Source organism: Pomacea canaliculata, linkage group LG11 (genome assembly GCF_003073045.1).
Source record: "Pomacea canaliculata isolate SZHN2017 linkage group LG11, ASM307304v1, whole genome shotgun sequence".
NCBI lineage: Eukaryota > Metazoa > Mollusca > Gastropoda > Architaenioglossa > Ampullariidae > Pomacea > Pomacea canaliculata.
The window spans coordinates 10,344,910-10,372,879 of record NC_037600.1 but is presented as its reverse complement, the minus strand read 5'-3'; the positions used below and the strand labels follow the sequence as shown (position 1 = coordinate 10,372,879).

Here is a 27,970-nt window from a genome sequence, read left to right as displayed (position 1 = left end):
AACTTCTCTTTCTTAATTTAATGTTTAATTTGTTTAGCCAAAACAGAACCATCACAAAACATGACTGGTGACTTTCCTTATTTGCCAAATAAACTAAGGCAACATTGCAGCAAGCTAATCCAGCATGTAAAAATGGCACAAGAAAAATTCAGTTAAAGCCATGATTTCTGTTGTTTTGGTCCACAAATTGTAGAACTATACATCATCACCTTTAAGTAATACTTCAACTGCCTATCTCAAAAATTATGAAGCAGGTATGCTTATGCTGAGTGTATCAAAGATCACTGCATTTGGTCCCAGTGTCCTTGCAGGAAAAATGAACTGAAATTCCAAAAAAAGAAAACTGCCAAGTGAAATAGGTAAACTTTCATGTTGAGTTCTTATGGATGCTATGTTTGCTGATTCCATCATAGTTTTAAGTTAATGATCACAGATGCAAATTTTACAGTACCTTATGCCACTCTACTATGGTCTCCACAAAGAATGGCATGAAGATATGAAGCCTCAAGCAAACATCTTACTTAGTCCTTTGGCCAAATAGGCATTGCTCTGTGACAGCTTTGCACTGACTGTCTGCAGAAGATCATTCAAAACACGATTGCATGGCTCTTGCAGCAATCCTTTCTCAAGGTCTTCTTTGGCCAAGCTGTAATCACCAAGACTGATAAGAGCCGACGCTCGCCTGTATCTGGCTTTCACATTGGAGGGCTCGAGTTCCAAAGCATGGGAACAGTTTGTAACCACGTGATTATGGCAGCCAGTTTTCATCTGACATGCTGCAAGGTTTAAGTAACACTGGCATAGGAGTTGTTGACAGGATTTTTCTCCATCTTCGTCCTCGGAAAAATACCTCGGCTGAGCTGACAACAGGAGTCGTGTTGCCACGGAGAAGCGGGCAAATGCAGGTTCAATGTGACCCTCTCTAAACAAAAACGTGCCCCTTTCTTTGTGCCGCACTGCAGTGGCATATTTTTCCGTTGGTGTCATGCGCCAGTAGGAAGTTGCAGAACTGAAGTCAAGCAGTGTGATGTGTAACAGTGTGTATTCCTCACAGCCCAGCTCTCTATATATTTTAAGCTCACTGATTTCACCACGCTTCATGCGCAAAAGAGCTATGTCTATGATACTTGACAGACGTGTGTCCCCCTCTCCTATCTGCACTGAGGACTCACCAGACGGATACCCAAGTGATTGAGCATCACATTCGCATGTCCCGCCTGCAATCTGTAAAGAGATTTTACAAGATGCTCCTGGCACTGGGCTGGACAGACCTTGACCTTTCTGCAATAGGCGTTTCTCACAGACTCTCGTCAAATGCAGTATGTCTGTTTCACGCAATGATGCATCAACACCTCTGTCCTCCTGTCCTTTTTTCTCTTCCTGGTCACCTTCATCACTAGTGCAACAAATATCCATAGCAACGCTCTCTCCTTCAAGATCCATATCCATTGCTGTGGCACCGTTACTCATGGCTGCTTCCATGGTAAATGCAGCACGCACAGTATGGTAGATTTTCTGCATACATATATTACTAATTATTATTAATTTTCTAAAGTAATTATAATAGATTACAATGTGAAAGAAAATGTCAACATGTTACATTACTGATTCATTTTATTAGATTTTGTCATGTAAAGATGAAACAGCGAAAGATGGTGATAAATTGTTGTTTCTGAGATTACAATACATCGCATGCGCTTAAGATAAGATAAGACTTTATTTGTCCCAGAGGGCAATTCTTATGGTGTGTGTGTATGCACAACTTGTGCTTGTTTGTGCACACACGACAATTTAGATGGAGACAGACTGGGAACGAACTAAAATCAGAAATACGCATAATACAACATTTATACCACATGCGCAGAAATAACAAATCGATGTAACTATAATGCCATACCTTCCATACGTTCACTTCTCACCTCCGACAACAGGAACAAAATATATTTTCCAGAGCACAGACTCGGGGTAGCGTCCCTTGGAAACTAAACACTTACATACGGATAAGATTTACGATTGCACCCAGGCAGTAAATGGGTTTTCTATAAGTTTCTGCTGATGCGTTTTCTTCCTAGCAAAGGACTAAAAAATAAAAACTTCAGAACTCAAGCTCTGATGTCATTTCCGCACACAACTGTCATGGCTGAACTTTCTGCCCGTCTGCTTCTCGTAAGAAAAATTCGATCAGAAAGGTAAGCGGAGGTATTCTTTTACTATTATCATCGTCATACTGTATGTGCTTTTAAACAACATAAAAGAATAATACGTGTTGTGTTATGAACTTGAAAAGTCGGTATTGTTTTAGGGAGTGTTGCATCTAGAAAACAGACAATGCATAAAATAACAGAAAACAGAAAAAAACAAACAAACCAACAACAGAATCAATTACCACGATACATGCTTTGTTAGTAGAACATTCGATTTTTCTCACTCGGTCATCACAGACCTGACACTCTTTACCAACAACCACAAGAAACACGCATGCATATGTATATATCCCCTCCCTCTTTTTCTTGCATTTATTCAAGTTTGCATTTGTTTGCCAGCAACACCATGATGAGTGTATGTTTGTACTGTTAGAGAATGTGCTTGACAAAAGGTAATGTATCGGGAGTGAACAGATCAGTCATTACGTATAGCACATACTTACAACAGGTAGAAAAGAAGTTAAAGATTTTGTAAAATCGGGACTAAACACTACATTGTTCTTTCACTGAAATGAAAAATTAAACTGCAAGCAGCAATAAAACTAATCATTAAAAATTAAAAAAAACATAAAGTGGAGAGGTTTCTAAAGTGTCATGTCAAAAGAGATGAGAGTGAAAGCAAGAGCCTAGAGAAAGATGTAAGTTGATGTAGGGAGGAGGGTACGTATTGTTTTCTCTTTACCTGTTTGATTTTATTGCAGAAGCTGCACTGTAGAAGCTAACTGTTTTTATCTCAAGTTCGCTTAAAGTTTACATTGTGACTTAAATTCTTATCAGGTTCTTTTGCCTGTCAATAGCTAATCTAAGGTAAAATTATTTACAAATGGATGATTTTAGTTTATTATAAGATGCCAATACCCAATATCTCAGGGAAAAGCCATTTTTATTTGATACACGAGGCTTTATAAAGTTTAGAGTTTTCTCTTGTGTTTTGGAATGCCAAGGTCTCATTTCCCCATCATATCACAGATTGACAAGGCCTCATTAACATTAGCCTCAGTCTTCAGTAATGACATCACTTAGAATTTAGATGAGTCTGCTTGTATTTGGAAAAAAAAACAATTTATCAAAAAATTAAAACTAACTTTCCACCATTGTTAAGTTTAATTGGATATTTGACTTGTTATCCTAAAGCTAAAAGTAGTGTTCTATGCGCATATCCATATAGAGATATGTTTATAATTTAAAGGTGTCTAAAATGGCACATGCATGTAGAATTATGTGTTTCCACATGCAGCTCAGAAACAACCACCACAGCCACATTATGCAAATATCAGCTGTATTTCTGCATGTTTCCATTTTCATCAAAATTGTTTTTCTCACTGATGCAACCGGTGCTTAGTGTGTGGCAGATGGTCCTCAGCTGCTGTCAGCAGCTGTTATTTATAAACTGGAAATGCTGTGGCATCTTATGGCTTATATACACCTAATGGCACATCAATGTTTGATTTATATTTATAATCCTTCCAATATTTTAGCTTATACTCATGAATATTGTATGATGTGAATGATCACAACTTAGCATGGATATAATATAAGGCTATTCTTTAAGAGAAAAAATTACTGCTTCTTAACACAACTACCTGTAAAGTGGATTGAAAATTTATTAACATCAGCAAACATAAAAAAATATGCAGCAAACATCAAAAAATATTTTATCACCATGTTTTGATAGGAGATGTACATAATACATTTTTCATTTTCATTTTTTAATAGATGATAAACTGCAGAAGGAACAGAAGAAACAGCTTTTAGAGCTATACCTGTAGTCTTGTATCTTGTGAGCACCTTTTGTGTTGGGTGCCATCTCTTGAAAACTGTGAATAGACTGGGACTTTGCATACATGTTTCACCTGCCCAGTGTGGATTTTAGCTGTGACAGTTATATAGGGGGGAAGTTTTTCAAGAATGTTTGCAAAACTGAAGAAGAAAATCATCGAAGAGAATGGAGGGGGTACAGATGGAGGAGAGAGACTGTCTGCAGCTACTCCTAGCAACCACAGCCCTGCTCGACGCAGTTCAGGTAAATTCAGTTTTGTGGCCCAGAAATAATTGAACATACACATTTCAAACATTACAGAAAGTCAGGAATGTCAAGAAAACGTCCACATTTCATTCCTTTTAGAAAATAGCAGCTAAAGTAGAGAAACAGGGGAGGTCATAGTTTGATGTCAGAGAGCATCTATGTTTACAGGCATTAGAATGATAATTTGTTTTAAAAAAGTCTTAGCATCTAACATGTATTTTACAGTCATACCTGCATGTTCTACTTGCCAGTTGAAGTAGTTTAAGTGTTCACTCTTAATCAGGAACCCCTGCTATACATGGTGCTGCAGTTCAAGGAGCGTTGGCTTCAAACAGCCCTACTGCTAAAGACCCATCCATTGGGTCCTCCAGTCCTGTCCAAATTTTGGTACCCAGCAGTGAAATTTCAGTAAGTAGCATAGCCTGTGTTCTGGTGAACGTAATTGCTATTTAATTGGATATGGATGTAGTTTGTGGGGGTAGGGATTATTTGGTTATTAATATCCATTTTTCCACAAAGACATGGACATAATCTAACATGCATACCTTTTTGTATTCTGATATTAATAACTATGTGAATATTAGTATATATTGGATATTTTAGCATGATATTTAGCATGCGTTGAACATGAGCTTATCTTTCTAGGTAAGCAAAACACTGATTATAGTTTAAACCAGAATTTAACAAAAGTTTTAAAGATATTGTCAGAGATTACTTTTGCAGTCTTTTGTAAACTTTTATATGTTTTTATTGAGGCTTTGACAAACTTTGTCATCTTTAATATATTTTCTCATGATAGTGGTGGCTTTTTTTATGTTGATTGACTTGAGAACCTTTGCTTGTTGTTACAAAGTTTGTTACAACGAATGAATGGTCACCTCCATGTTGGCAGGGAAGAGAAGGAAGTGTAACATGGGATGAGCTGACAGCCCAGCTGGCAAAGCGCACAGAGCAATGCAAGAAGATGGAGGGCAACATCAGCGGTAAGAGGCAGGAGTGAAAAAATGAACAGCAAAACTGATGGCCATCTCTGAGAGCTGCTTATAGAAATCCATTGCTGTCAAGAAGAGCTGGAACATCTGTAGACTTCTCACAGTGCAGTTGTGGGAAGGCTTTGAAGTCTTTCAAACTAGGAAGAATATGAGCTAACTATATGCCAAAGTTGAGACAAGGAGAGGCTGTTTGTGGCATTTTCTTTGCAGTCTCATCTGAAAACATGTCAGTTAATTTGAACATGATCTAACTGTCAAAAATCATATTTTATTTTCTGTTATTTTTAATATCTGCTGCTTCATTATTTATCTACAGATCTTGCTGCCCTGATAAAAGATAAAAATCGAATCATTGAGCGTCTAGAAGCCCAGATTTCACAGCACCAGGCAGGTATGTAGATCACAAAATACCAGTGAAGGCATTGATAGTAAATTTTGATAATCTGTTAGCATTAACCATGAGGATATCAAATAGCAGAGAAGACCAAAGTCCATGTAGAATTAAAAAAACTAGTAGGCCCAGAAAACTACTCAGAAAATATGAAATAAATATTTCCTTTAAATCCTTGTTAAAAAAATGTACGCCTGGACAAAATGTTTATGATTTTCATTTTGCCTGAAAACGTGCACACTTTGTTGTCTGTTGCAGTATTGATGCAGAAGCTTGCTGAGCAGAAGTCAGACTTTGAGGCTTACAGGGACAAGTTAATAGCAGGTTACCAACAAGACAAACTAGCTTTAGAGAAGGTTAGTTTGGGGTGGTTTTTTTTCAAAGAGAAAAGAAAATAATTGAGATGAGGTGTGAGGAAAAAATATAATGTGTGCATGAGCAAAAGACAGAAAAATGTCTGTAAGATGCCAGATATGTGTGCTATGCATTTACTGGCATGAGATATTTGTGGCAGAGAGTATGTATATGTATATATTCTGTTGCTGTGTAGTCTTGTAGGAAGACAGATTGTTCCAGTTGCTGTTAAGTGTTTTCTAGAAACCTAAACTCAGAACCATGTGGGACCTGCAAACCATCAAGACACCAGGATGTTGTATTTTCAGGAAAGGCAAGAGCTAAACAAACAGCTAAAGGAGGCGCAGGAATACAAAGACAAGTACTTGAAACGAGAGGCTGATGTCGATGAGGTGCAGGACCTGGCAACTCAGGAACTGGCAAAAGTGAAACACATGGTTTGTTGCCATATTTTTCTTCCCTTTTCTCTCTCAGCTTTTCTCATCACTTCTTTTCATCTTCCATTTTCTTCTGTCATCCATTCACCATGTTTTCATTCTGTCATTCATTCAACTGTTTTCCTTCTATCATTTGCCCACCTTTTCCTTCCTTCTTTCCCTTCCTCTTTTTGCTTCATCTTTTCTTCTTGTGTTAAACATATAGGTCGTTTCCAGGCCTCCCTCTTTTCTTAGATTCTCATCCTGCTTGCTTTCTTTCTTCTTGCCGACTAGCCTAGCAATGAAGTGTTTTTCTCACCCAACAAGCTTTAGGGTCTGAGAGGTGAGGCGAAACAGCCTCTGTCTGAACATACTGTCATAGTTAGGACTGAATGTATTCTCCATAAACAAACAAACAAAAATATAATATAAAGGAGAGAAGGATGAACATTGCAAATGACACAAAGACAACTGAATTTTCAAACTTTATTTTTATTGGGTTTTTTTCTTCAATATCCTCTGTATCTCATTATCTTTCTTTACTCATAAGGGGGAATACCAATATTTAACATTTTTATTTCATTCCTCTGGTGAGAGTAAAGCCAGGCGAAGAGGAGGCTATGGAGAAACGGCTTGTAGTCCGTGATAACATCTACAGTCAAAAAAGCTATGACTTCAGTTTTGCACCTGTGATTTTGTTTTGTAATACCTATATTTATGTGTGCATTCCAACATCTGACCAAAGTTTTGTACATGTACACTATGGTATTATTATTTTATTTTCCAGTTATGTATGCTTTTGTTTCTTACACCTTGAATCTGGGAAATGACAGTCTGATAAATTCAATGTCCTTTCTATTAGACCATTTTCTTACCACTGCAGTTCTGTGGCAGCTACTCATCATGCATTTGTGGAAAGTAATCTGTAAATTCACAATAAAATCCAAGGCTGGAAGCAAGAGGGCAGAGCTTGCATATACAGTGCTGTTAGTTTGGCTCTGGTGTGGCTTGTTTCCTTTTGGACATCCGAACGAAAATAAGTGAAAGGGGGAAAAAAAAAGAGCAGAAACAACAAAATATAGTGAATGTTTTTGGAAATGTGTAATACATCCATCCAACAAGTGCTTTAGTCTCACAGAGTCACCATCGCAATTTTCAGTACACCAGTAAACGTGATCTCTGACTGCTGACATCTCGAGCAAAGAGGTGCACGAGATTGAATGTGCATGAACGTGATCAAGTATTTCCTTCTCCTTGTCATACTCATTAACAAAAAAACAGACCTTGGGGCCACTTTTGTAGATGATGAATGGGCACTGTAACATGTACGAATTTTTGCCCATTTGTAAAATTACAGACATTGCACCCAAATGCGTCAGTCACAAAGGGAATAAACCAAAAACATTGAATATTGTTATCCCTGCTTATGAGTAAAAAAAGGTATAGAGATATAAAAAGTAAACGAAAGCAATAAAAAGAATGTTTTAAAATTCAGTTGTCTTTGTCTTGTGTCATTTTTGTTGTTCATCCTTTTCTTATTTGTTTTTATCTCCATAATTATTTCCATTTTATGGAGAATATGTGCAATTGTGGTTCCTAACCCTGATAGTATGTTCAGTTGCAAACCATTTCATCTCAGCTTTCTAAATGCCAACAGCAAATACTTGGCTGAGAAAGATATTTTATTGATAGGGTAGTCGGCATCGCCTGTAATCTCGACCTTGCCTCAGGGTCAGGGTAGCAATTAGGGGAAACTGACCATTGCGTAAAAGTCGGCACCGCATGTACTCCTACATTCCCTCACCTAGGCGAATCTATTTTTAAAAAAAACAAGATGCTCCGCCTTTAAGCTTTGATGTTGTTGAGCAGGAGTTGATCAGATAATTTAGTTTTTAGATTTTAGTAATTGATTTATTATTATTTTGCTGTTCTGTTCCAGCTGCTCATTAAACAGGATGAATTAGAGGAATGTCAGACTAAACTTTCCAACAAGACACGGGACATGGAAACAGAAGAGGCCTTGAGGAAAAGACTGGAGAAGGAACTGACACAGACTTCAGAGAAAGCGGTTTATTTAGAGGCAGAATGGTCAGTTAACACCATTGCAAAATCTATAGTCGCTGATGTTGTTTGGTCCATCCTTAATGTCTTTTGTCTGCTACAAACAAAATAAGCTTTCCCCCAGCCCACATAGTTAAAAGTGCTGAGATGTTTAAAATTCTTGATCATCTTGATGCAGGCTAGATTTATGGCAAGTCTTGTTCAGCTTTTTTGCTTTTATTTAATATTTGACAGAGTTTTATCCTTGTGGAAATTGAATGCTACTAGAGTTTGTCACATCACATCTGGTCATTTCAGGATGTAATGACTTCAAATGAGAAATGCAAAGAAGACATGAACATTCTTTATTGAAATTACCTTCTTTTTTTTTTTAAACAGAATTGAGAAAGAATGGGATGGCTGTGGTTGTAAATTTATTTATGTTGTTCTGGAGATTTATGGATGTCTGGTTAGATGTGTCACTTAACTAGTTTATCAACCTGGTCCTGATCGTTTGCATTGGGTTCTTCATTCTCAGTGAACGTCTTAAGGAAGATAACAAAGAGCGCGCAGAGCTTGTGACTTCCCTTACTAAGGAGAAATCTGTCTTTGATCGACGGTTGGATCAACTCAACAACGAACTGACAGAAGTGAGTTAATTGTTTGCAACAGACTTGTTTTGCTGACATTCCCATTTATGCTGTTAATGTGCCCCAGTAATATTATAAATTTTGATTGTAACCATCATTATGCTCTGTCATTTAGAGATAATAATAATAAAGGATTAATACAACACATTTCCCCACATGAAGATGAACTCAATGAGCTTTGCAAAAGTGATGCTGTGCAACAGAAAAGGGCATCACAATCAGCCATACAAACACACTTGCCCAGTGACTGTTGCTAGGAACAACACAGAGAAGAGAAGGTGAAGAAATTAACAGTCAAGGTAAACCAAAATAATATTGCACTAGTTGTTTCTGGAACAGCTGGAAAGCATGGGCTGTCTCCATTTCTAGTCACATATCAATGAAAGAGACTGGTTGTGTGATCATTTTAGATGAAGTCACAGTTTTCTAAAATACTTGGATTTTTTCCCCAGCATTATGAGGTACTAGTGCAATGGTGTAACACTGTAACATAAGGTCAGAGCCAACACATGTTTTTTTTTTTTTTTTTTGAGAGAGATTAGCTTATTTTCACTTTTTGTTTTTTTTTGTTTTTTTTTTTTTTTTTTGGTTAATGGAAAGTCATTTCTATAATATTTATTTCACAGAAATGGTTGTAACACATTTTCCTTACCATTCACTCTCAACTGTAATTAGACGCTAAAGTAATAAACAGCATCAGGAACACATGGGTTTTGACTCTTAGGCTGACTCATGCTGCGATAAGCAGTAAGCCTGAGCTTTGTTGTCCAGTCGTTTATAATTTGCCATGTTCTGTGTAACATAATGTAATTACAGCTCATTCCAGTTCATTAAGTGAAAAAAACAGTTCAATGCAAGGTTTATGGTATGTAACAGAAATATAAACAGATGGTAGAGCTGAACTGCACAGTTGTTTTGGTGCATTACAGAAACATAAACAGATGGCAGACCTGAACCGGCAGCTGTATGAACTAGATAGCAAACACCGAGCACTGGAGCATAGTTCTGAGCAACATAGGAACAAAGTAGGTAACCATGGTTCATCCAGCTTTGGAAGCTTGTAGCAGCTACATGTGAGGAGGAGGTTTGAGTCCTTTTGAAATGCACAAAACATGTGACATTCCTTCTCCCAGCATGTTGTGTGCTGTCATCATGCTATATTATGTTTGTATTTTATAGAGCATGATGCTTTGTCAGGTACCATTTGCTCAATATTGAAATCAAACTGCTTCAGCCTAAATTAGATGTTGTCAAATTTTAAATAGTAATGAGAATTCTGTATGAGTTGTGATTATTTTGAATTGATATATATTACTGTTATAAGACAGCATTTGAAAGTATGCTTAATGTAGCACACCTGTAGGTTTCTTTATTATGCACTTGCATACATTCTTCATTATCATCTGGTGAGAAAAGCTTCTGGTTATGGTTCACATATTTATTTGCATATTTGCATTTATTTCACAAATAAAACCATTGAACATATATGCATACATTTTGTGAAAAAAAACAAACCTGCATGCATTACTAACCTCATTTTTGTATAGCTGGGGATGGACATGGATAGAAAGTGTCACATAGCTAGACACACTTTTGTGGACAGAAAGGCTGACATAATTGGGGGTGGACACACTTGGTTGACAAAAAGGCTTGTTTAGTTTCATGTGCATCTGTGTGTTTTGTATGATTGGACTTTCAGATGATCCAAGAGGTAAGATCGTTGTTGTGTCGTCAATTTTTTTCTTGTTTGTTATGAGCTTCCTTATAGTTATACAGCACAGGTTGTAAACTTGTGCTGTAGCTTTTAGAGTGAACACAATATGGCTGAGTGACTGCTGTGTAATCTGTAGAAGCTGACAGTAGAACCATTTTCAATCCACATTTGCTAATGTCTACTTGGTGATCAATTTCTATAGTAGATACTTTAGTATACTATATACTAGTATATATAGTAGTATCACAGTCCTTCTCAGTCAGGAATTTTGTTTCCTTCATCAACTAGCACGATTTTTGTTAGTTTAAACATTTCTTTCACTGGGTAGTTGTTGCTCTTTTGTTATTTTTGTTTTTTTGTATTTCTTGTTAATTCAACTCATCTTTGTGGTGTTTTTAAATAGAATACACCATATTTTAGATGATTCTTTAGGTGGATATCAATGCAGTTCTTTAGTAAGACTGGGGAAGGAGAAGCATAAAACTGAACATAGTGCTGGGAAAAAGATTATCATTCAAAATTTGAGATCATTATGCTGGATTTCTTTTATTTTAAGTGAGATTAGTTGCCACTTTTAAGTTGCTTGTAAGGCCTCAAAATCTTTTGAAATGATTTTCTGTTCATTATGTACATTGTTGTGTATTTCACTAAAGTTCTGCTTTTTCTTTTGTATGCAAAATCCTTCTGCTTCAGTGTTTGAAAAGAAGTAGGGATGTACATGTATGTGTTTGTGCATGTGGTGGGAGGCAGTGGGTATGCATGTGTGTGTGGTGGGATGGATGGGTGTACATTGGAGAGTGTGTGTGTTTGGTGGGAGATGATGGTTGTGTAAAATGTGTGCTGGGAGAGGGTGTGCATGTGTGTGAGTGTATGTGTGGTGGAATAGGGTGGGTGTGCATTTGTGTGTGAGAGTGTGTGTATGGTGGGAGGGGGTGTGTGAGAGTGTGTGTGCTGGGAGGAGGTGGGTGTGCATGTGAGTGTGTGTTTATGTGTGTTCATACAAATAGAGAACATGCAGAAGAAATCTTAATCCCCTTTGCTTACAGCGACTCAGTCTGATCATTATCCAAGGCCTTTTTTTCTGCTATCCACTATAAAATTATCTGACCTTTTCTTAACTTCTTAACCATTCACAGAAGAATGCAGCTAATAGCAGTGCACTTAAGTTATCCTAACTGGCATATGTGCTTGAAAAATAACTGTTTATTTGTGTTTCTTACACAGCCTTTTATGCTAATAAACATTTTTATGATGGCTAGGTAATTTATCATCATGTAACATGATAGTAGTTCTAATCTTGTAGTAGCTGAGGTGTCACAAAAGGCATGGGAAGAGAGTGAGTGTGTGTGCGCACACATTTATGAGTAGTTGATTGAGTGAGGGGTGGGGGGAGGAGGCTTGCATGAGTGCCTACATGTTTGAGGCAAGTTGGAAAGGCAAATGCAAATGAAAATTTAAACCCTTTTTCTTACAGTAAATCAGCCTGATCATTTTCAGATACTTTTTTTTCATTATCACTCACTGTAAAATATTTAGTAGTGACAGTTGTGGCCTTTTCTTAACAGTTAAACAACTTACAGAAAAATGCCATTGTTTGTACACTAGTAACACTTAATAACAGTGCATTTAAGTCATTCTATTTTTATGATTAAAAGATTTGACATTTAGATAACACACTATTTCTTGCTCGAGTATCATTTATGCTAGTTAAACATTGTCAGATGCTGATTTGAAGTAAGAGCGCTAGTTAGAATGACCATGGGGCTGTGGAGTGCTTAGGAAGCATCTCAGGAAAGACAGTTATATTTTTCATCTTTTGATTAGAAGAGGAATTGACTGGTGCCTATTGTTATGTGCCCTAGACAGACTCTGGTTCTCAGATTATTACTGCATTACCAAGGGTTACATGATCGTGCCTAGTTTAGCATTTGTTGATGGTCTAAGATGCAAGTTGCTCTCTTTTACTTAACATTGATTTTAAAATGTTAGCTTTATTAGAAGTAGTTGTGGGACAGATGTTATCTTTTTTATTGTTAGGCAGATACAAGAGAGAGTTTGAGTGCAGCAATACATGGCAGGCTTCTGCAGAATGAAATAGCACACAGGAGTTAGCATGTCTGTGTGACACATTATCACTGAGCCATTCATGGGGAAAAGCATTGACTTGGTGACAGTGGTGCTTGCTTGCTTTCCTGCGTTTCAGACCTCAAAGCTGCTTGAAGAAAAAGAGGATCACATCGAAACTCTACGAGACAGAGTGGCAACGCTGGAGCAGCGCCTCCGAGACCATGACCTGTCTGGAGATGAACAGCTAACAGCTCTACAGAATGAGGTCAGGCAAGATAGGGAGACAGGGTTGGAGGGAGGGAGTATCACAAGAATTAGTCATCCTAGTGTTGTCAGCAGCATCCTTACAGTATTTTCTGGACTGTAGCTTTGAGAAACAAGCAAACATAAGACCATCTGAACATATAAAAATGTAATGCTTTTTAATTTAATGATGTTATATACATTTGTGTCCGATACGATCAATATTAGTAGTAGTAATGATGTTGATTTCAATGGTGCTTTTTCCCTCTATGAAGGCGGGCTTAAAGCACTTTACAAAAACAACTCACATACCTAAATAATAATAGCATTAAAACACCAGGTGCATGGTTACCAGTTCTAAAACCAAAGAAGTATTGATGATCACATAGTTTAAGTTCATGGAACAAAGAAATGTTGGTGATCACATAGTTAAAGTTCATGGAACAATAGGCAGGATAAACACACTTCTCAATGCATCATGTACATGCACAGATAAAAAAGAAAAAATCCAAACAATAAAAAGTGTAATGACAAATCACATGGCCCGAAGATGAGTGTGTAGATCAGAAACAAAAAAGTATAATTGGAGAAATGAATGCAAGTATTCCCATAAAGCAAAAAAAGTTCAAATAAGATGGCCATAGCGTACAGATCGCAGAGACTGTTGAAGACGTGGTCTAACCCAGGTAGAAACAAGTTTGTGCAGGCAATAAATAATCCAGAACAGAGATAAATTGTGGAAGGAAAAGCACTGAGCAGTTAGAGACACCAAAAGTTAATATAGATCCAGGGATGAGATGGAAAGACGGAGACCAGTATCCTCAAGCCAGTTTGGATGAGACTGAATGGATGTGGGGGGAGGTGTACATGAGAGACTTAATGGTAGTCAGGGGCTGTGTTGGAATAAAAGTCACTCAACCAGAAGTCCGTGGCGGAGCAGCTATTAATATGATGAAGAGAGAAAGAGGGTTTACAGCCAGTACATGATAAGAAAACTTTCATCCTTTATGACCTTCAGAGAGATGGACTGGAGAAAAAGCTAGGGGAGGCCAAGCAACAGCTGATGGAAATCAAGTCTACCTGGAGTGACAAGATCTCTCATCTGGAAGCACAGGTGTGTTTAAAATATTACCTCTTAATAGGTAAAATATTTTAAGTTGTAGAAACAGTAATTAATAATAAACACAGGAGTCTTGTGGCTTGTTTGACCAGATGAGATCTCCAGTTGAAAAAAAATTATTTGATCCTGTGATTGAAAATATCTCTTCCCCTCATTCAGCGGTGAGGGTTATTGACACCCCTGATATATCTGGGAAAGTGATATGTAGTCAACTCTTGCTGTCAGCAGGTGGTGCTGTTGTTGAAGGGGTCTTTATGTATTGATGTTTGATTCTCAGGATAAAAAAAAGTAAAATATCTTGCAACAACAGTTTAAGAGAACGCACCAGAAACATTTTGCACATGTTGGTGAGATACCTACTGTTCAAACCTCATATTAATACTACATGTCACTGTGGTTGTAGATCTCGCACCTTAACTCAAAGATAGTGGAAGACAATGAAGAACTGGCCAGTAGTCAGCGTGCCACAGACACCATGAGGGACAATTTCCAGCGACAGGTACCATTCATGCTGACTTTTTCACCTCAGCATCTTAGTTCTTTTACCCTGTTTATGTTATTTCTAGTGGTACTTTAATTTTAGGTTTTTATTGTTTTATGAAATACTTGTTTACATTTTTTTCAGAGATCCTTCAGTTTGAGGGTCTTGTTGCTTTATGAATGCATCTTTACATAGCTTTTAGTAACCATTACTAAAATGTTAGCATGTGTGAAGATGATTTTTTTGTGTTGAGTTTCTGTTGGACATCCATTTTTTTCCATTATTTTGTGGAGTTTCCATTGGTCATGATATATATATATTGAAACTGCAGAAAGTAAGCTCACTCACTTTCAATACTGTGAAATTCTGCAGCATCAAATTTACCATTCTTTCACATATTTATATTTATAAATCTTAAACAATTTATTTGATTTTTGTAAAAGATGATATTTTTGTGTCTCCTAGCATTTGCCTTGTTGTGTTCTTGTGGTCACAGATTGAAGAGCTGCGAAGCAGACTTGAGGATGCAGAGAAACGAGCTTTAGAGAATTTTGAGTTGGTCTCAAGTAATGAAACTCACTATGAGCGACAGGTATCCCCCTACTTTCCCCTCCCCTTCTTACATAAACACACATATACACATGCATGCACACGCGCACCACATCAGACATGCATATCAAATTATAGTGTAATATTTAAAAAATAAAGCTGAGCAGAAAACAATTTTGTTTTTTTACTTAATACATTTTCTATAAATTGACTTTATTCTGCCACTGTTTTTCAGATTCATGACCTTGAGGGACAGTTGACTTGTGCACGTCTGACAGCTGTTGAAGCAGAGACACACTTACGGGGGAAAATCACCTCACTGGAGATGCAGCTGACCGACCTTGAGACAGCACGACAGACAGAGCAGAACGAAAGTCGGCACAAAATTGTGAGTATGTCATTATTGTGCTAATGTCAGTGGTCAGTGGCATACACAATATCGAAGGCATGTAAAATAGAAATGCTGACAAAAATGAAGTGTGTTAATGTGGTAAAAATCTTAACATGTGAGTTTGCATGATATGAACAACTAACCACCAGTGTCATCCAGGTCTTCTGAGAGTCTGGCATTTGTGCAGAGCAAGTAAAGCAAGAGGGAACAGATGCTTCTCTTCTGTTGTTTGTCTTTACCATCTTGTCTGAAGTTTTTTGATATGATTACTTGTCTATGTTTTGCCAATTATAGGGGGAGATAAAATCTGTATGGTGCCAAGACTCACTTTCTCATTTCCCATCCATCCCTCCCACCTTCCCTCTTTGACTTAGGTTTTCTTTCAAAGATAACCTCTCAAATTAAAGTGTTGTCCCAGTATGCTATGTACAGCAAAGATATGCCATTTTTTACTTTTGTGGTAAACATTTTTCTTTACATTTGGAGCCATGACTTAAGGAGTATTCTTTCAAACTTTAGTGAGGGTCAGGTAAACAGTATAGTATTGTGACACCACCACCATAAGCACACACATATATACACAGAGAACAGGACTCTATCCCTTTATTTGAACACTGTGTTTTCGTTTTCATTTTATGATCAGCAAATTGTTAGAAAAGCTATCAGCACTTAGTCCATACCAGAACAAGCACTAGCAGAAGAATTTGTTTTTATTGAATTCAGGTCAGCTTGATGCTATGCCTGTATACAGATGTAATAGACACTTGAAATCATTTGTACCTTCTACAGTTCACCTACTCAGCCATAGATGAATGTTGGCTGTATGAACATATGGGTGACTGATGTAGGTGTGCTTTACAAATGGGTTTAGATGTAAGAATGCATAGTTTTGTTTTTTATGATTCACTACTTGCCTTATCCTTTTTTGTAATTATCACTTATTTTTCTGTTCTTTCATTACTGGGCGCACCATGCATGTTACAATTATTGATCAATAAAGAAAATGTTTTCTTTAAATGGAAACATGTTGCAGGAGAAACTAGAGGAGCAATATGCTGAAGCAGTCACACGAGAACTCAAGCATGAACAGAGTTTGAGGGCATCAGAAAGTCTGGCTGATAGATTTCAGGTTGGTAATTTGCTTTTTCAGTGTAGGGGTTAAGACACTTGTCACAGTGAGAGGCCCTGGATTCAGATGGATTATCTTAGGATACTCTCTGTATGTGGCACCTGTTCGCAGGGCCGGGTCTCAGGGGTTTTGTTCAGGTATCCTTGTTTCCTTGCCCTCCATCATCCCTTTTCCCCAGATAGTGCAATTGTTTCAAGGTGGAAGCACTCATATCATAATCATAATCAACCAACCCTTTGCCTTTTTTTTCTCTCTTCTTTTTTCTTCTTTCTTTGCCTCACTTTCCCTTTCTTTCTAAGTTTACTCTTATGAACATGCATGAGCACACACCCCCACCCCCATTTTATTGTTACCCAGATGAGAATATTTCATACATTAAGTTTTTGTTTCTTATTTTCCTTGTGATTTTTTTAGAGTTTTGCTAATTGTGTGTATATGTTGCATACAGTAATGTTTTGATGAGTTGGGTTCAGTGTGCACATGTGTTGCATACAATGTTTTCAGAAAGAACTGGTGGACAAACAGGAGGAGATCAAAAAATTGCAACAAGATTTAGAAAACAAATGCCAGTCAGACATGGGAAAAGGTCAAAAGGTTAGGAAGAGCTTTGATAAAAAAAATTGGCAGATTATTGTCAGGATGTTTTAAAATGCTTTTTAAAAAACAAAAATAAAACCATGAAAGGTATGTTATTAAATGTCCAAGATAAAAGGCAACACTTACATGTAAACTCTATGGTAAGAAAAGGTGAGAATGATGGTAAAATTCTTGTATGGCATACTTGCCTTTATAATCAATGATATGAGTTTGTATCTTGGTTTTAAGGTTGTAGAACTAGAGCTACAGGTTCAACAGCTACAGACACAGGTAGACAAAGGCAACACAGAGCTTTCTACTGTCAGAAGGCGGTTATCACTTAATGAACAAGGTGAGAATGTATCAGTAGGTGCATGTGTGCATCCACAGATGCACACACACACTTGCATTCTCACTCTCTCTCACTTGCACGCTCATACACTTTTTTCCTTGCTTGCTCACAACCACTTACATTCACACTTATGCTCTTTCTCTGTGACACACACATATATGCAGTCTCTCTCACAGAGATACAATGGAAATTCTCTCTGTCACACACATCCTTCTTTCCCCCATTACTCAGTCATCCTTACTACTTTGTCTTCTTTCATCATTGAATTCCACTTCCATTTCTGTTTTATATCATCCCATACCAACTGTCGTAATTTAAGTTGGAATCTGGTGGATGTAACTAATTTATATAGTCATCCTTTCAATGCTTTTTCATGCATTCTCCCATTATCCAGAAAAGGGGGAACTGATGGTGCGAAATGCGCAGCTATCACAGCAGTTGACAAGTCAGCAACACCAGCACACCCAGCAGATGCAGGAGCTTCAGCAGGCCTTGCAGGATCAAGAGCAGATAATTAGGAAACAGGAGGCCACAGTTCAGGAGCTGAACACATCTCTGGCAGCCTTGCAACATCAGGTAAGCTTGAGTTGTGCAGGGCATGGGAGCATGATACAGACAGGGAGCATTAACAGCAAACAACAACAAAGGTGTAAAGCAACAGCAAGACCTCCTGTGGCTGTCAGGGATTAGGTGGGAGAGAGCAAAAGGTTTGGCAACTCAAAAACATATAAAGAGCATGGTAAAAATCTTAATTGTAGTAATCTACTTATTCTTTCATGAAATGTTACTTGCGGCTATGTGGTTCTCCACTACCATTACTTGTTATCATTAACACTTCTTTCTTTGAGAGAAATGACAGCTTTATTCATATATATTTGCCTGTTTGTTAGGTTTATATACATAAACATAAGATTTGTGTGAGACATTTTGCTAGGGTTATAAATGTAGAGTTTGTGTATGCTGGTTTGTTAGGTTGATAAATATATGGTTGTCATATGATGGTAAGGTTGAGGAGCTGAAGTGTTCTCAGGTAAAATCAGAGACTACAGAGGAGCTACACAAAGTTATTCTTGACCTGCAAGACCAACTAGCAGATAAGACACGGGTGAGAACTATTCTTTTCTGCATTCTGTTTCCTTTAAAATCATCTTCGTTTGTCTGTTATTTACTTATTAAATTGGGAAGATATGTTCAATGTGCTACTATTAGTTGTGAACTTTTGCTGATGTGCAACCCTTGCTCTCACTTTTAAAAAATTAAAGGTAAAAGGGTAAAGGATTATCCCCAAACTGTTTTCAAAGTTGTTGGGGAAGAAGGTGTTAGAGACCTCACTTTTCTTGGGGCCAGCTTTACATTAGGGCAGTGCCCATCTCTTCTCTCTTGGTGCTGTAAAGTGTATGTTACTGACAGGTTCATGTATTTTTTCTTGGCTTGCAAGCAGATACCTCCTGTGGATCTTTTCACTTTCATTTGTTTGAATTTTGGGGAAATATAGCATGAATCTCTCATCCTCCTGTTCTTGCTGTTAACAGACACTGAAGAAACAGGAGCAGACTGTGAAGGACTTGCGGCAGACTCTGCAACGGGAGCTCAAAATTCAGACTCTCCCAAATGATGATGCTAGTGATGACAGCACCATTCCCTCCCCTGCAATGGTTCGCAAACTTTATCCTCAGAAAGGCACTGGCATTAGTAATGCTTCTGCTTCCAACATGGGCTTCTCCACAGGATCTCAGTTTTCATCTGCATCATCGCCTTCATCGGCAGCAACATTATCGCTGTCATCTTCCACAACTGCTGCTGTGAAACCCATGACTGTCTCATCAGTGACGCAAATTTCTGACACTCGTGGTATGGTGGTACGCAGAGACCTCGAGCAAGATATCAACTTTCAGTACCTCAAACATGTTGTGCTCAAGTTCATGCTCAGCAGGGAGTCCGAGGTGAGCATGTATTCCAATCTGACTGTTACCTGTCCTAAACCTTCAAATGCACGCTGCATAAAAATTACTTGGGTTGATGATCAGTTGTTTTTTTTCTTTACTGTTTAACATCAATCATGTTCCCTACCTCCTTCAAGACTACTGTGGGTTCAACCCCTTCAAAAGATGCCCTCCCATGATGTGAATGATTGTAAAAATTATCATCCACCTTCAACTTTGTTCCTGTTTGTGCTATAAAAAGCTATCCTGCAATAAATGTTATATCACAATCTTATTTCTCAGTTTCAGTCTTCTTACCACCCTTTTGACAGTAGAAAAATAACTTTACAGAAAGTCATAAATGACATTTTTTGTTTGGATAAGGTGCAGGTGCTAGCACTTACCTTGCTAGACTAGACAGCAGCCTTTTACACAGTTGATCCTTCAATCTCAGTATTGATCATGGTATTTCAGGTCCTAGTGTGTTTTCAGTCTTACCATTTGGGTAGGTGTCATATGATAACTGGGAATAGGGCTAGAGTGTTGGTGCTGCACTTCTGCTCCCTCCATGAGTCGAACAGATGCGCTGGTAAATGGGCTGTCTTAAGGTGGAATGGGTAACTGTAGGGATGGGTTAGCGATTAAGGTGGCATTATGTCGGCGACACAGTAGTCGGCCTTGGGCCTTTGGCGATAGTGGACCATCAGATGGACAAAAGGCCAAGAAGTTTCACAGCCATTTATCTCCCCAGGAATCAGTAGGCCTGTGAATCGTAGGCCACTTATGTCAGGGTGGACCTATTAGGGTTAGGTTTAGTCGGAATGCACAACAGCTATTGTCGTTACAGGAGATCTCGCAGAGAGCAGCAGTCAGGATACGCCCATTAAGTGTAAGGTTGCGGTATACCTGATGCGCGACAACAGCATTTGTTGTTATTACAACCGACTGGACACAGATAGTGAATGGGAAGCTAGACGGGATAGCACCACAGTCACAGACTGCATTACTGATGGGAGGGGGTTAGTAAGGAGCGTACAGTGTTTAGTGGTAAGTCAAAGTGACCACCTGTCATATGTTAGGTACGTAGCGATTGGGTGTAGCTAGGTAGGTTGGAAGTGAATGTATAGTATGCTTGACCAATTATGAAAGAGGATGATCCTCGCTGATGAGGATTCAACATCGCGTCCGTCAAAGAATTGGCGTCTTTGCACTAGATTCTCAAGGAGGAAGGTTGTAACAGCGATCTGTCAGGGCTGTTCAGGTTCTCCGCTGTGAATCTATCTTGGAATCGTGACTGCTACAACACAACTAATTTAAGAAGTGTGTAAAGACCCACTCTATCAAGAGTTCTCAATGCTTCATCACCAGTAGCTGTTTGGTCGCAAACAGTAGAAGCTGAGACTGGTAGATAAGTGTTGGTCCCTCATTAGGCACTGTTAAGCTTGAGACAGCGGTCCAGCCTAAAGGGACAAAAGAGACACATGATGGCACACAGCAGTGCCAGAAGTCTCGGTGCTCGTGAAGGAGGCTGCAGTGATCGACAGAGGGATATATCAATGGATTCTCAGACCTCAGGAACATCGGAGCGCCCTCCACATTGCAAGAAACTTTTGTGTTAAGAGAAGTGGGGAGTGTGTGTTAGGCGAGTGTAGTCTGCTGTGGGAAGTAGTCAAGGTAGGTAGTGGCTCATGATACTTGGACTAGGCATAGGGAAGTTAACGGGACACCTAGAGAACAGCCATATTTGGAATTGAAGCATTGTATCATTTTGTAAATTTATTTGTCAAACTCTTGAATATTAATTATTTCTTGATTACACTAAATTGCCTTGTGTGGGTTATTGGGGATGCGCGCTGGGGGCTCGGAGTCAAGCGAAGTATCATTAGCAAGTGTGAACGTGCATGTAAATGTTGGCGTGACTTGGTAGGGGTATCGAGAGTGTGATTAGCCTGAGGCAGCGGCAATCGCAACCTCTGACCATCCATCTTTGCGTGCTCATTCCCCGGAGTTCACGATAGTAGGACTCAGGCTATACTAGTTGATGGACATCGCACACACATATACAGAGCCTAGTCAAGTCTTGTTCATAAGAATTATGGGCAGCAGAAAGAAGCTGCTCTTTGTCAGTTTAAATTTTGGCAACCCTAGGTCTGTGACATGAAATATAATAATAATAATAACAACCGACTTTATTAATCCCAACAGGCAATTTAGATGGGAGCTGTGCCCTGTTTCCAAAATATATGTATATGGGAATAAATAAAAAAAAAATAAATAAATAAACCACACACACAACCACACACATGCACACCTACCCATCACACTCACACACACACCGCTGATAGTTCATCTGTGATTGAGTAGCTGAACTGCGGATGGCACAAAAGATTTCAGATGCCTATTGCTTTTGCATACTGGCATGGCATAGCGTTTACCGGAGCTTAATAAACCAAATTCTCCCGCTAGCACATGCTCAGGTATGGACAGAATGCGGGAAGCTTTCCTAACTAGTTGTTGATTACAGAAGGAAGTCAGGTCCCTCTGTTTAATACCAATTATCTTGGAACAGATGTGGACAATGTTATTCAAACTGTTCCTATCATGGACAGATAGATTGCGAAACCAGCATACAAATGAGAAGGATAAAAGACTCTCAATAAAAGATTGGTAAAAACGACCTAAAATTGCTCTGCTAACGGAGAAGCTATTTAACTTCCGCAAAAGGTACATTCTTTGCTGGCCACATTTGACAATGTGTTCAGTGTTTAGAGTCCATTTAAGCTGGCAATCAAAAACAGTTCCCAGGTACCTGAAAGAGGTAACAGTTTCAACAGGTTTGCTATGTATCACACTGGGAGCAACAAAATCATCTTTAAATCTCCTAAAATCTATGTTCAAATCTTTTGTTTTGTCTACATTTAACTCAAGAAAGTTCTCATCGCACCACTGTACAAAGTCAGTTAAGGCATTACCATGATCTGTCTTATGTTCTTGTAAAAGAGTCAACAGTGCAGTATCATCAGAAAACTTAATCAGGGCTTCTGCTAAGGCTAAATTCTTTGGGGTCCCAGGGACCCCTTCTTCAGATTTTTAAGGGGTCCTTGTTCTTCGCCCAACTTTGAATGGGACCCCATCGACGAAAATTGAAGGGGTCCGCCGAACTTTTAATGCGTACTGTACGCAATTTTTCGCGTAAGCAGAAGCCTTGTTAATGAGGTAGCTATTCTCCTCCATACTTCTGCAGCTGTCGGTATACAAAATAAACAACAAGGGTGATAGACAACAACCTTGTGGGGACCTGGTGCTTGTGACAACAATGTCAGAATAATTATTATTAGCATACACTCTCTGCTGTCTGCATGTCAAAAAATCCACAATCCACCTGACCAGTTGGTGTGGTAGATCAAAAGCAGATATCAATCGCAGAGCTAGAAGGTATGGCTGCACTGTGTTGAATGCAGAACTAAAATCTGCGAAAAGTAGTCTGGCATGTGTCTTGGGCTTTTCCAGATGTTTATAAAGCGTGTTCAAAATAAACAACTTGGCATCACCAACACCCCTACCCTTCCTGTAAGCAAATTGCAATGGGTCCAATTTACTCTCTACAGATGTTAAGATAAGATTTTTGACAATCTTCTCAAGGGTTTTCATTATGAGGGAGGTTAGTGCTATTGGCCAAAAATCATTAGGTTGACTAGGATTAGCTTTTTGGGGGAGTGGGATGATATTAGAAAGTTTCCAGAGTGTAGGAATGTGCCCTGAGTCAAGAGAGAGTTGAAAGAGGTGTTGAAACACTCCACCCAGTTGAACAGCACACCAATGCAAGACCCGCCCACAGATTCCATCTGGCCCTTGAGCTTAGTTAACCTTAACCCGCTTAAGCAGCTTTGTCACATCGACTTGAGAAATTACTGTTATCATTAGGGACAAGTGACTGTCTGAGTTCCCTAACTTTATCAGAAAAATCATGATTCTCAAAACGAGCATAAAAGTTGTTCAAAACATTTGGCAAGTAATGTGTAGATAATAGCTCACCAGTACATAAGAGGAATCACTTTGAATCATGGGAGCCTTTATTTTTGCCCTTCATTTTATGCTATGCATTCAAGCTTATCTGCCTTACTTGTATGACTCTTCTGCACATATTCACAATCTTAAGAACATTCCTCACCTCAGTAGCAACCTAGGAAGCCAGGTTATCACAGATTCAATGAAGGTGTTGTAAAGTGATCTTAAGTGATCTGACTTACGCTGGATGACCTAAGTTTCTGAAAACAGTTGATCCTACGCGAATACTTATAGATTTGGCTTTTACACATCAAATGCTACTGGGATTCACTCTTGTCCATCTGTCCTTTTCTTTTCAACAAAGTCCAATAGCTCCGCAACTGTGCAGAATGACTCTTACTCCAATCACACAGATGAGATATTGCAAAACCTCTATTTCGTATTTTCCACTGGCTTCCTGTGCAGGTTTGATACTTGTGTAGTGCATCTCACTAATCCCAGTTGACCCAGCTGGCAGGAATTGGGTACCTGACCCATGTAAAGCTGGCCCTGAGAAAAATTGGGTCTCTAGCTCACTCCCTAATGACCTGAAAAAGGTCATGGGATGACCCTTACTTTAAACTTGCTACACAGTGCTTCATGGTCTTCACAGGCTCTTTTTCTTCTTACATCTGTGACCTCCCACTTCAAGCAGGCATCTTTGTGCTTCTGCAGATACTTGTCTCCAAGTTGACAAGATTAAGATTTCCCAGAATCGGAGGAAAACTTCTAGTGATTGCATGTTTGCCCATTCAGCAACTTTTTATTATTATGTATACAACTATACATTTATTATTGTTATAGTTCTTCTTTAGTGACTTTTGCGCCTTTGAGATACTTTAATTTTGTATAAATTTGATGTATTAAAATTGTAATAACACCTATGCATGTGTGTAATATTGTGTTCGTGATTCTTATTTTGTGTGTGTGTGTGCATGCATCTGTGAATGATTGTCTACTCATGTGCACTTAAAAGAAAGAGTTTTTACCTGTTTTTATAAATCACTTAAAGCCTGTTTTTAAATGAGAGAATTCAGTACCATCATCGTCATATGTTCCTTTCTTGTGTTAGTGAATTTGAAAAATCTTCTTTCCATGCCCTCATCTATATCCATGTCATTGTGCATATTTTGTTTTTGCCTAAAATATCTGTCATTGCACCTGTATGCATATACTTGAGATTGTTTCCTTTTAAATATTTGAGCATTGGATACACTCTTCTATTTATTTCACAGGCAGTGCAGTTGATAAAAGCTGTGGCAGTGCTGCTTAACTTCAGTAACCAGGAGCAACAGCTTATTAAGCAGAACCTGGAGTGGAAAATGTCATGGTTTGGATCTCGTCCCAGCATGGGCAAGGGCCAGATGGCCAAGATGGTGCCTCCCTCCTACTGATCTCACCTCTGCCGGGAATCTCGATGTTAGGTCAACCTGATGATCATTGTGCAGAGTAAAATCTCAAGCAATAATAATGTGACAGGGAAGTTTGAGAGAACTTTTGCTGAAACAGATTGTGCTAGATAATGATTGTGATGCTAGTTGTTTGTGGTGGTTGCTGTGATTGATAAGAGGATAAATACTTTAATAAATTGCACCAAGACAGTTTCAGCTTGACATAAACGGAAGTAAAAAAGAATGCTGAAATTTGGAACCTGCATACATTGGTCTCAGTTCAATCTCATTTCCGCTTTGAAGAATTCCACCCAAGCCATTTCACCACAAAAAAATGATCTATTTAAATTTAGGAGAATTTTGGTTGAAAGGAGAGTTTAGTCACTTTAATTAGTGAATGCCTTATCAGTGCAGAGTTCTAATGATTTTGTTTTTACTTTCTTAATTTTGTTTATGGTTTTTTTATATATATTATAATGAAGAAAAGTCAGGAATATCTGTTTTTAGTAACACTGTGATTCTTACATGTGCAACTTGACCACCTTCACTGAAGGGTCAGCAAGAGTATAGCTCCCTGATCTTTGCATCAGTAACTTGACTCCCTCATCAGTGGTTACCTGGGTGTGACAGTATCTTGGCTGCATTGTTTGAGCATACCGGCAACTTAGGTACACGTGCCTTCATGTTGTTTCTTGTCTTCTTCTCACCAGTAGTATCAGCTTCATACCCATCTGCATTTAGAACAGCCTTTCGGTGCATCAAAACATTTCTTGCAAAGTACAGGTCTGTTATGTCCAGCCAGTCACCAATACAGTGAAGGTTGGCTTTCCTCTTGGGCACACTGTTCTTTCTCTGCATGTGGCATCTGTTTACTGCCTTGCTGTGATACAGCCTTAGTTGCTGGATCGGCATAAAACACCAGTTGCCTGCCCACCCCCACCTCCTTCCCCTCTGTTTTGTCCAGCTTATCATGAACCTTTTGGTGTTAACTCTTGGTAGGGGTGGGGGGGAAGGTTGTGTAAAAACAGCTTACTCCAAGTAGTACTTGGGATTAATGTTGCATCTAGGGTTAAATCATGTTCTAGCAAGTTTTTCTTGGGGGCTAACCATTTTTTATTTACATAAAATTCCAAGCCCTAGTAGACCATTTCATCTAAAATTCTGAACCTAAATAACACAAGGTGTTAACCTGTATAACGTAAAATTTCAAGGCTTAGTAATACTTAGAACCACCCATTTGTTACATAAATTTCGAGCTCAAGTAGTACTTGGCAAGGAGTGTTTTGCATACTTGGGGCGGATATGAAACAGCAATCTTTTGAATTGTTTTCATAACAGGTTTTAAACACAAGAATATCAGACCTTAGCCCTACACGAGTTTATTTTAATCTCCATGTTGGTACCTCCTGAACAGTTACTTGAGCCTCATATCTCATATTCTGAAAATATTATGGTGGTGGTTTGCAAGTTCTGAGCTATATTGTTACCATTGTAGTGATCTCCATTTTATGCTACATTTGTCATCTTTGCATTACTTTATGCTAATTTTTACTCTTTGTCTTTCCACTTTTGTAGCTTTTATTTTTTGTCTCATTTTAAAAACTTTTTGTTTTTGTTGATCTCTCTTTAATGGTTTGAGCACTGCTGCGATAAGGTGGTGTATTGTTGTTTGGATTAGAATGTGAACTAGCAACATGAGGGAGGCATTTGAGAGATGATGGAAGTGTTTTGCTGGCTAAGTAGGATTGAGCCTTGTGATGGGTTTTACCTTTCTTTACAATCATGTATAGCCTGGGTTTGTGGAATTACCTGGTTGCAAAGATGGTGAGAACTGGTATCCATTGTAAAAGATCCTGTGTAAAGACTGCCTCAAGGTTTCTCTTGAGCAACAATTTCCATTTGATTTTTTCCTTAATGTCACACATATTTTGTTGAACTACAGGTGGTTTATTTCAAGAACAGATATTTTTTTTAGCTGCTGCTTGACACAAAATGCTGGTAGGAATAGAAGAGTAAGCGCAGTTATTTACTAAAGTATGTGTGCAGAGACTGTTAAGTTTAGGGTCACCTGTGATTTTTCATGACTAACTTGCAAGCGTGTATACAAACACAGGTGCTGAACGGCAGCTGATGACCAGCCTCAATTTTTGGCATACATGACCTACTTATTTTGTCCCTTGGAAAGGGAAAATGTCACATTGTACTTGTGGTACAGAAGTGGGACTCAGCATCGGGAGGTCTTATTTTACAGTTGAAATCTTTCAAAACAATGTATATATTTATTCCTGATGTTTATGCTTACTTTTTTGCTTATTATGTGTAGATTTTTAAAAGTGTGCAAATGAACAGCTGTGTGCAGTGTGAGAATGACGGTGCTTGCTGGTGGAAATGTGTATATGCCTTAACATGTTTTTATGTCAGTGGAGGAAGACTTTTCCGTCATGCTAATTGTGAGGGGTTTATGTAGCATGCAGTGCACAAAGAAGTGATTTAGGATTATGCTATTTGACTTCAGGACTGATTTTCTAAATAAGAGTACTCTAATTTTGGTCAGCAAGCCCGGTGCTTGATGTTTTCTGAGAGGATTCTAAATCGATTTTATGGTGCACACCATTTCAGATCTTGTGACCCATTACATTTATTTATTGAAAGTTCTGTTACTAAACTCTTAACTGCAGATGTCTATCTTAAGTCATTGTACATCTGTATTTTTCTTCCAAGCACTTAAAATCTTTGCACAGTACTTGCGATTGTTTATGACTGCTGGATGATGCTTTGCAACTACACATTACTTGGAGAAGTGCTTCCAGCATGAATCCCTGTACATCAAAAGTCATTTTATCAAACTTACCAATGTTGTTCAGATTAAATTTCCACAGGGAAGGTTCTTTTAATGTGTATATACATGTGTGATC

General features: G+C 38.4%; 2 protein-coding genes across 6 annotated transcripts; one reads left to right on the top strand and one right to left on the bottom strand.

Annotated features, from left to right (window-relative positions):
- Positions 1 to 3: 3 nt before the first annotated feature.
- LOC112575373 (FK506-binding protein-like) lies at positions 4 to 2,057 on the bottom strand. Of its 3 annotated transcripts, XR_003101617.1 has the most exons (3): positions 1,898 to 2,039; positions 452 to 1,515; positions 4 to 321 (listed from the first exon to the last, which is right to left on the bottom strand). XR_003101617.1 is itself a non-coding variant. In XM_025257196.1 (2 exons), the coding sequence occupies exon 2, from the start codon at positions 1,480 to 1,482 to the stop codon at positions 505 to 507; it is 978 nt and encodes a 325-aa protein (XP_025112981.1). In that variant the 5' UTR covers positions 1,483 to 1,515; positions 1,920 to 2,057; the 3' UTR covers positions 4 to 504. The 3 variants fall into 3 exon arrangements, 2 of the variants coding, with proteins under 2 accessions (XP_025112981.1, XP_025112980.1); XM_025257196.1 differs by having other exon boundaries at positions 4 to 1,515; positions 1,920 to 2,057; XM_025257195.1 differs by having other exon boundaries at positions 4 to 1,515.
- On the top strand, positions 2,054 to 27,942 carry LOC112575372 (golgin subfamily A member 1-like). Of its 3 annotated transcripts, none has more exons than XM_025257194.1 (23): positions 2,054 to 2,189; positions 3,921 to 4,227; positions 4,541 to 4,638; positions 5,123 to 5,213; positions 5,539 to 5,613; positions 5,872 to 5,969; positions 6,276 to 6,404; positions 8,323 to 8,471; positions 8,962 to 9,073; positions 10,003 to 10,098; positions 10,773 to 10,784; positions 12,991 to 13,119; positions 14,116 to 14,211; positions 14,621 to 14,716; positions 15,195 to 15,290; positions 15,483 to 15,635; positions 16,672 to 16,767; positions 17,272 to 17,361; positions 17,593 to 17,695; positions 18,090 to 18,271; positions 18,702 to 18,800; positions 19,228 to 19,638; positions 24,900 to 27,942. In XM_025257194.1, exons 2-23 carry the CDS (start codon positions 4,113 to 4,115, stop codon positions 25,056 to 25,058), a joined length of 2,685 nt encoding a protein of 894 aa, XP_025112979.1. In that variant the 5' UTR covers positions 2,054 to 2,189; positions 3,921 to 4,112; the 3' UTR covers positions 25,059 to 27,942. The 3 variants fall into 3 exon arrangements, with proteins under 3 accessions (XP_025112979.1, XP_025112977.1, XP_025112978.1); XM_025257192.1 differs by having other exon boundaries at positions 4,514 to 4,638; XM_025257193.1 differs by lacking the exon at positions 10,773 to 10,784 and having other exon boundaries at positions 4,514 to 4,638.
- The last annotated feature ends 28 nt before the right edge of the window (positions 27,943 to 27,970 follow it).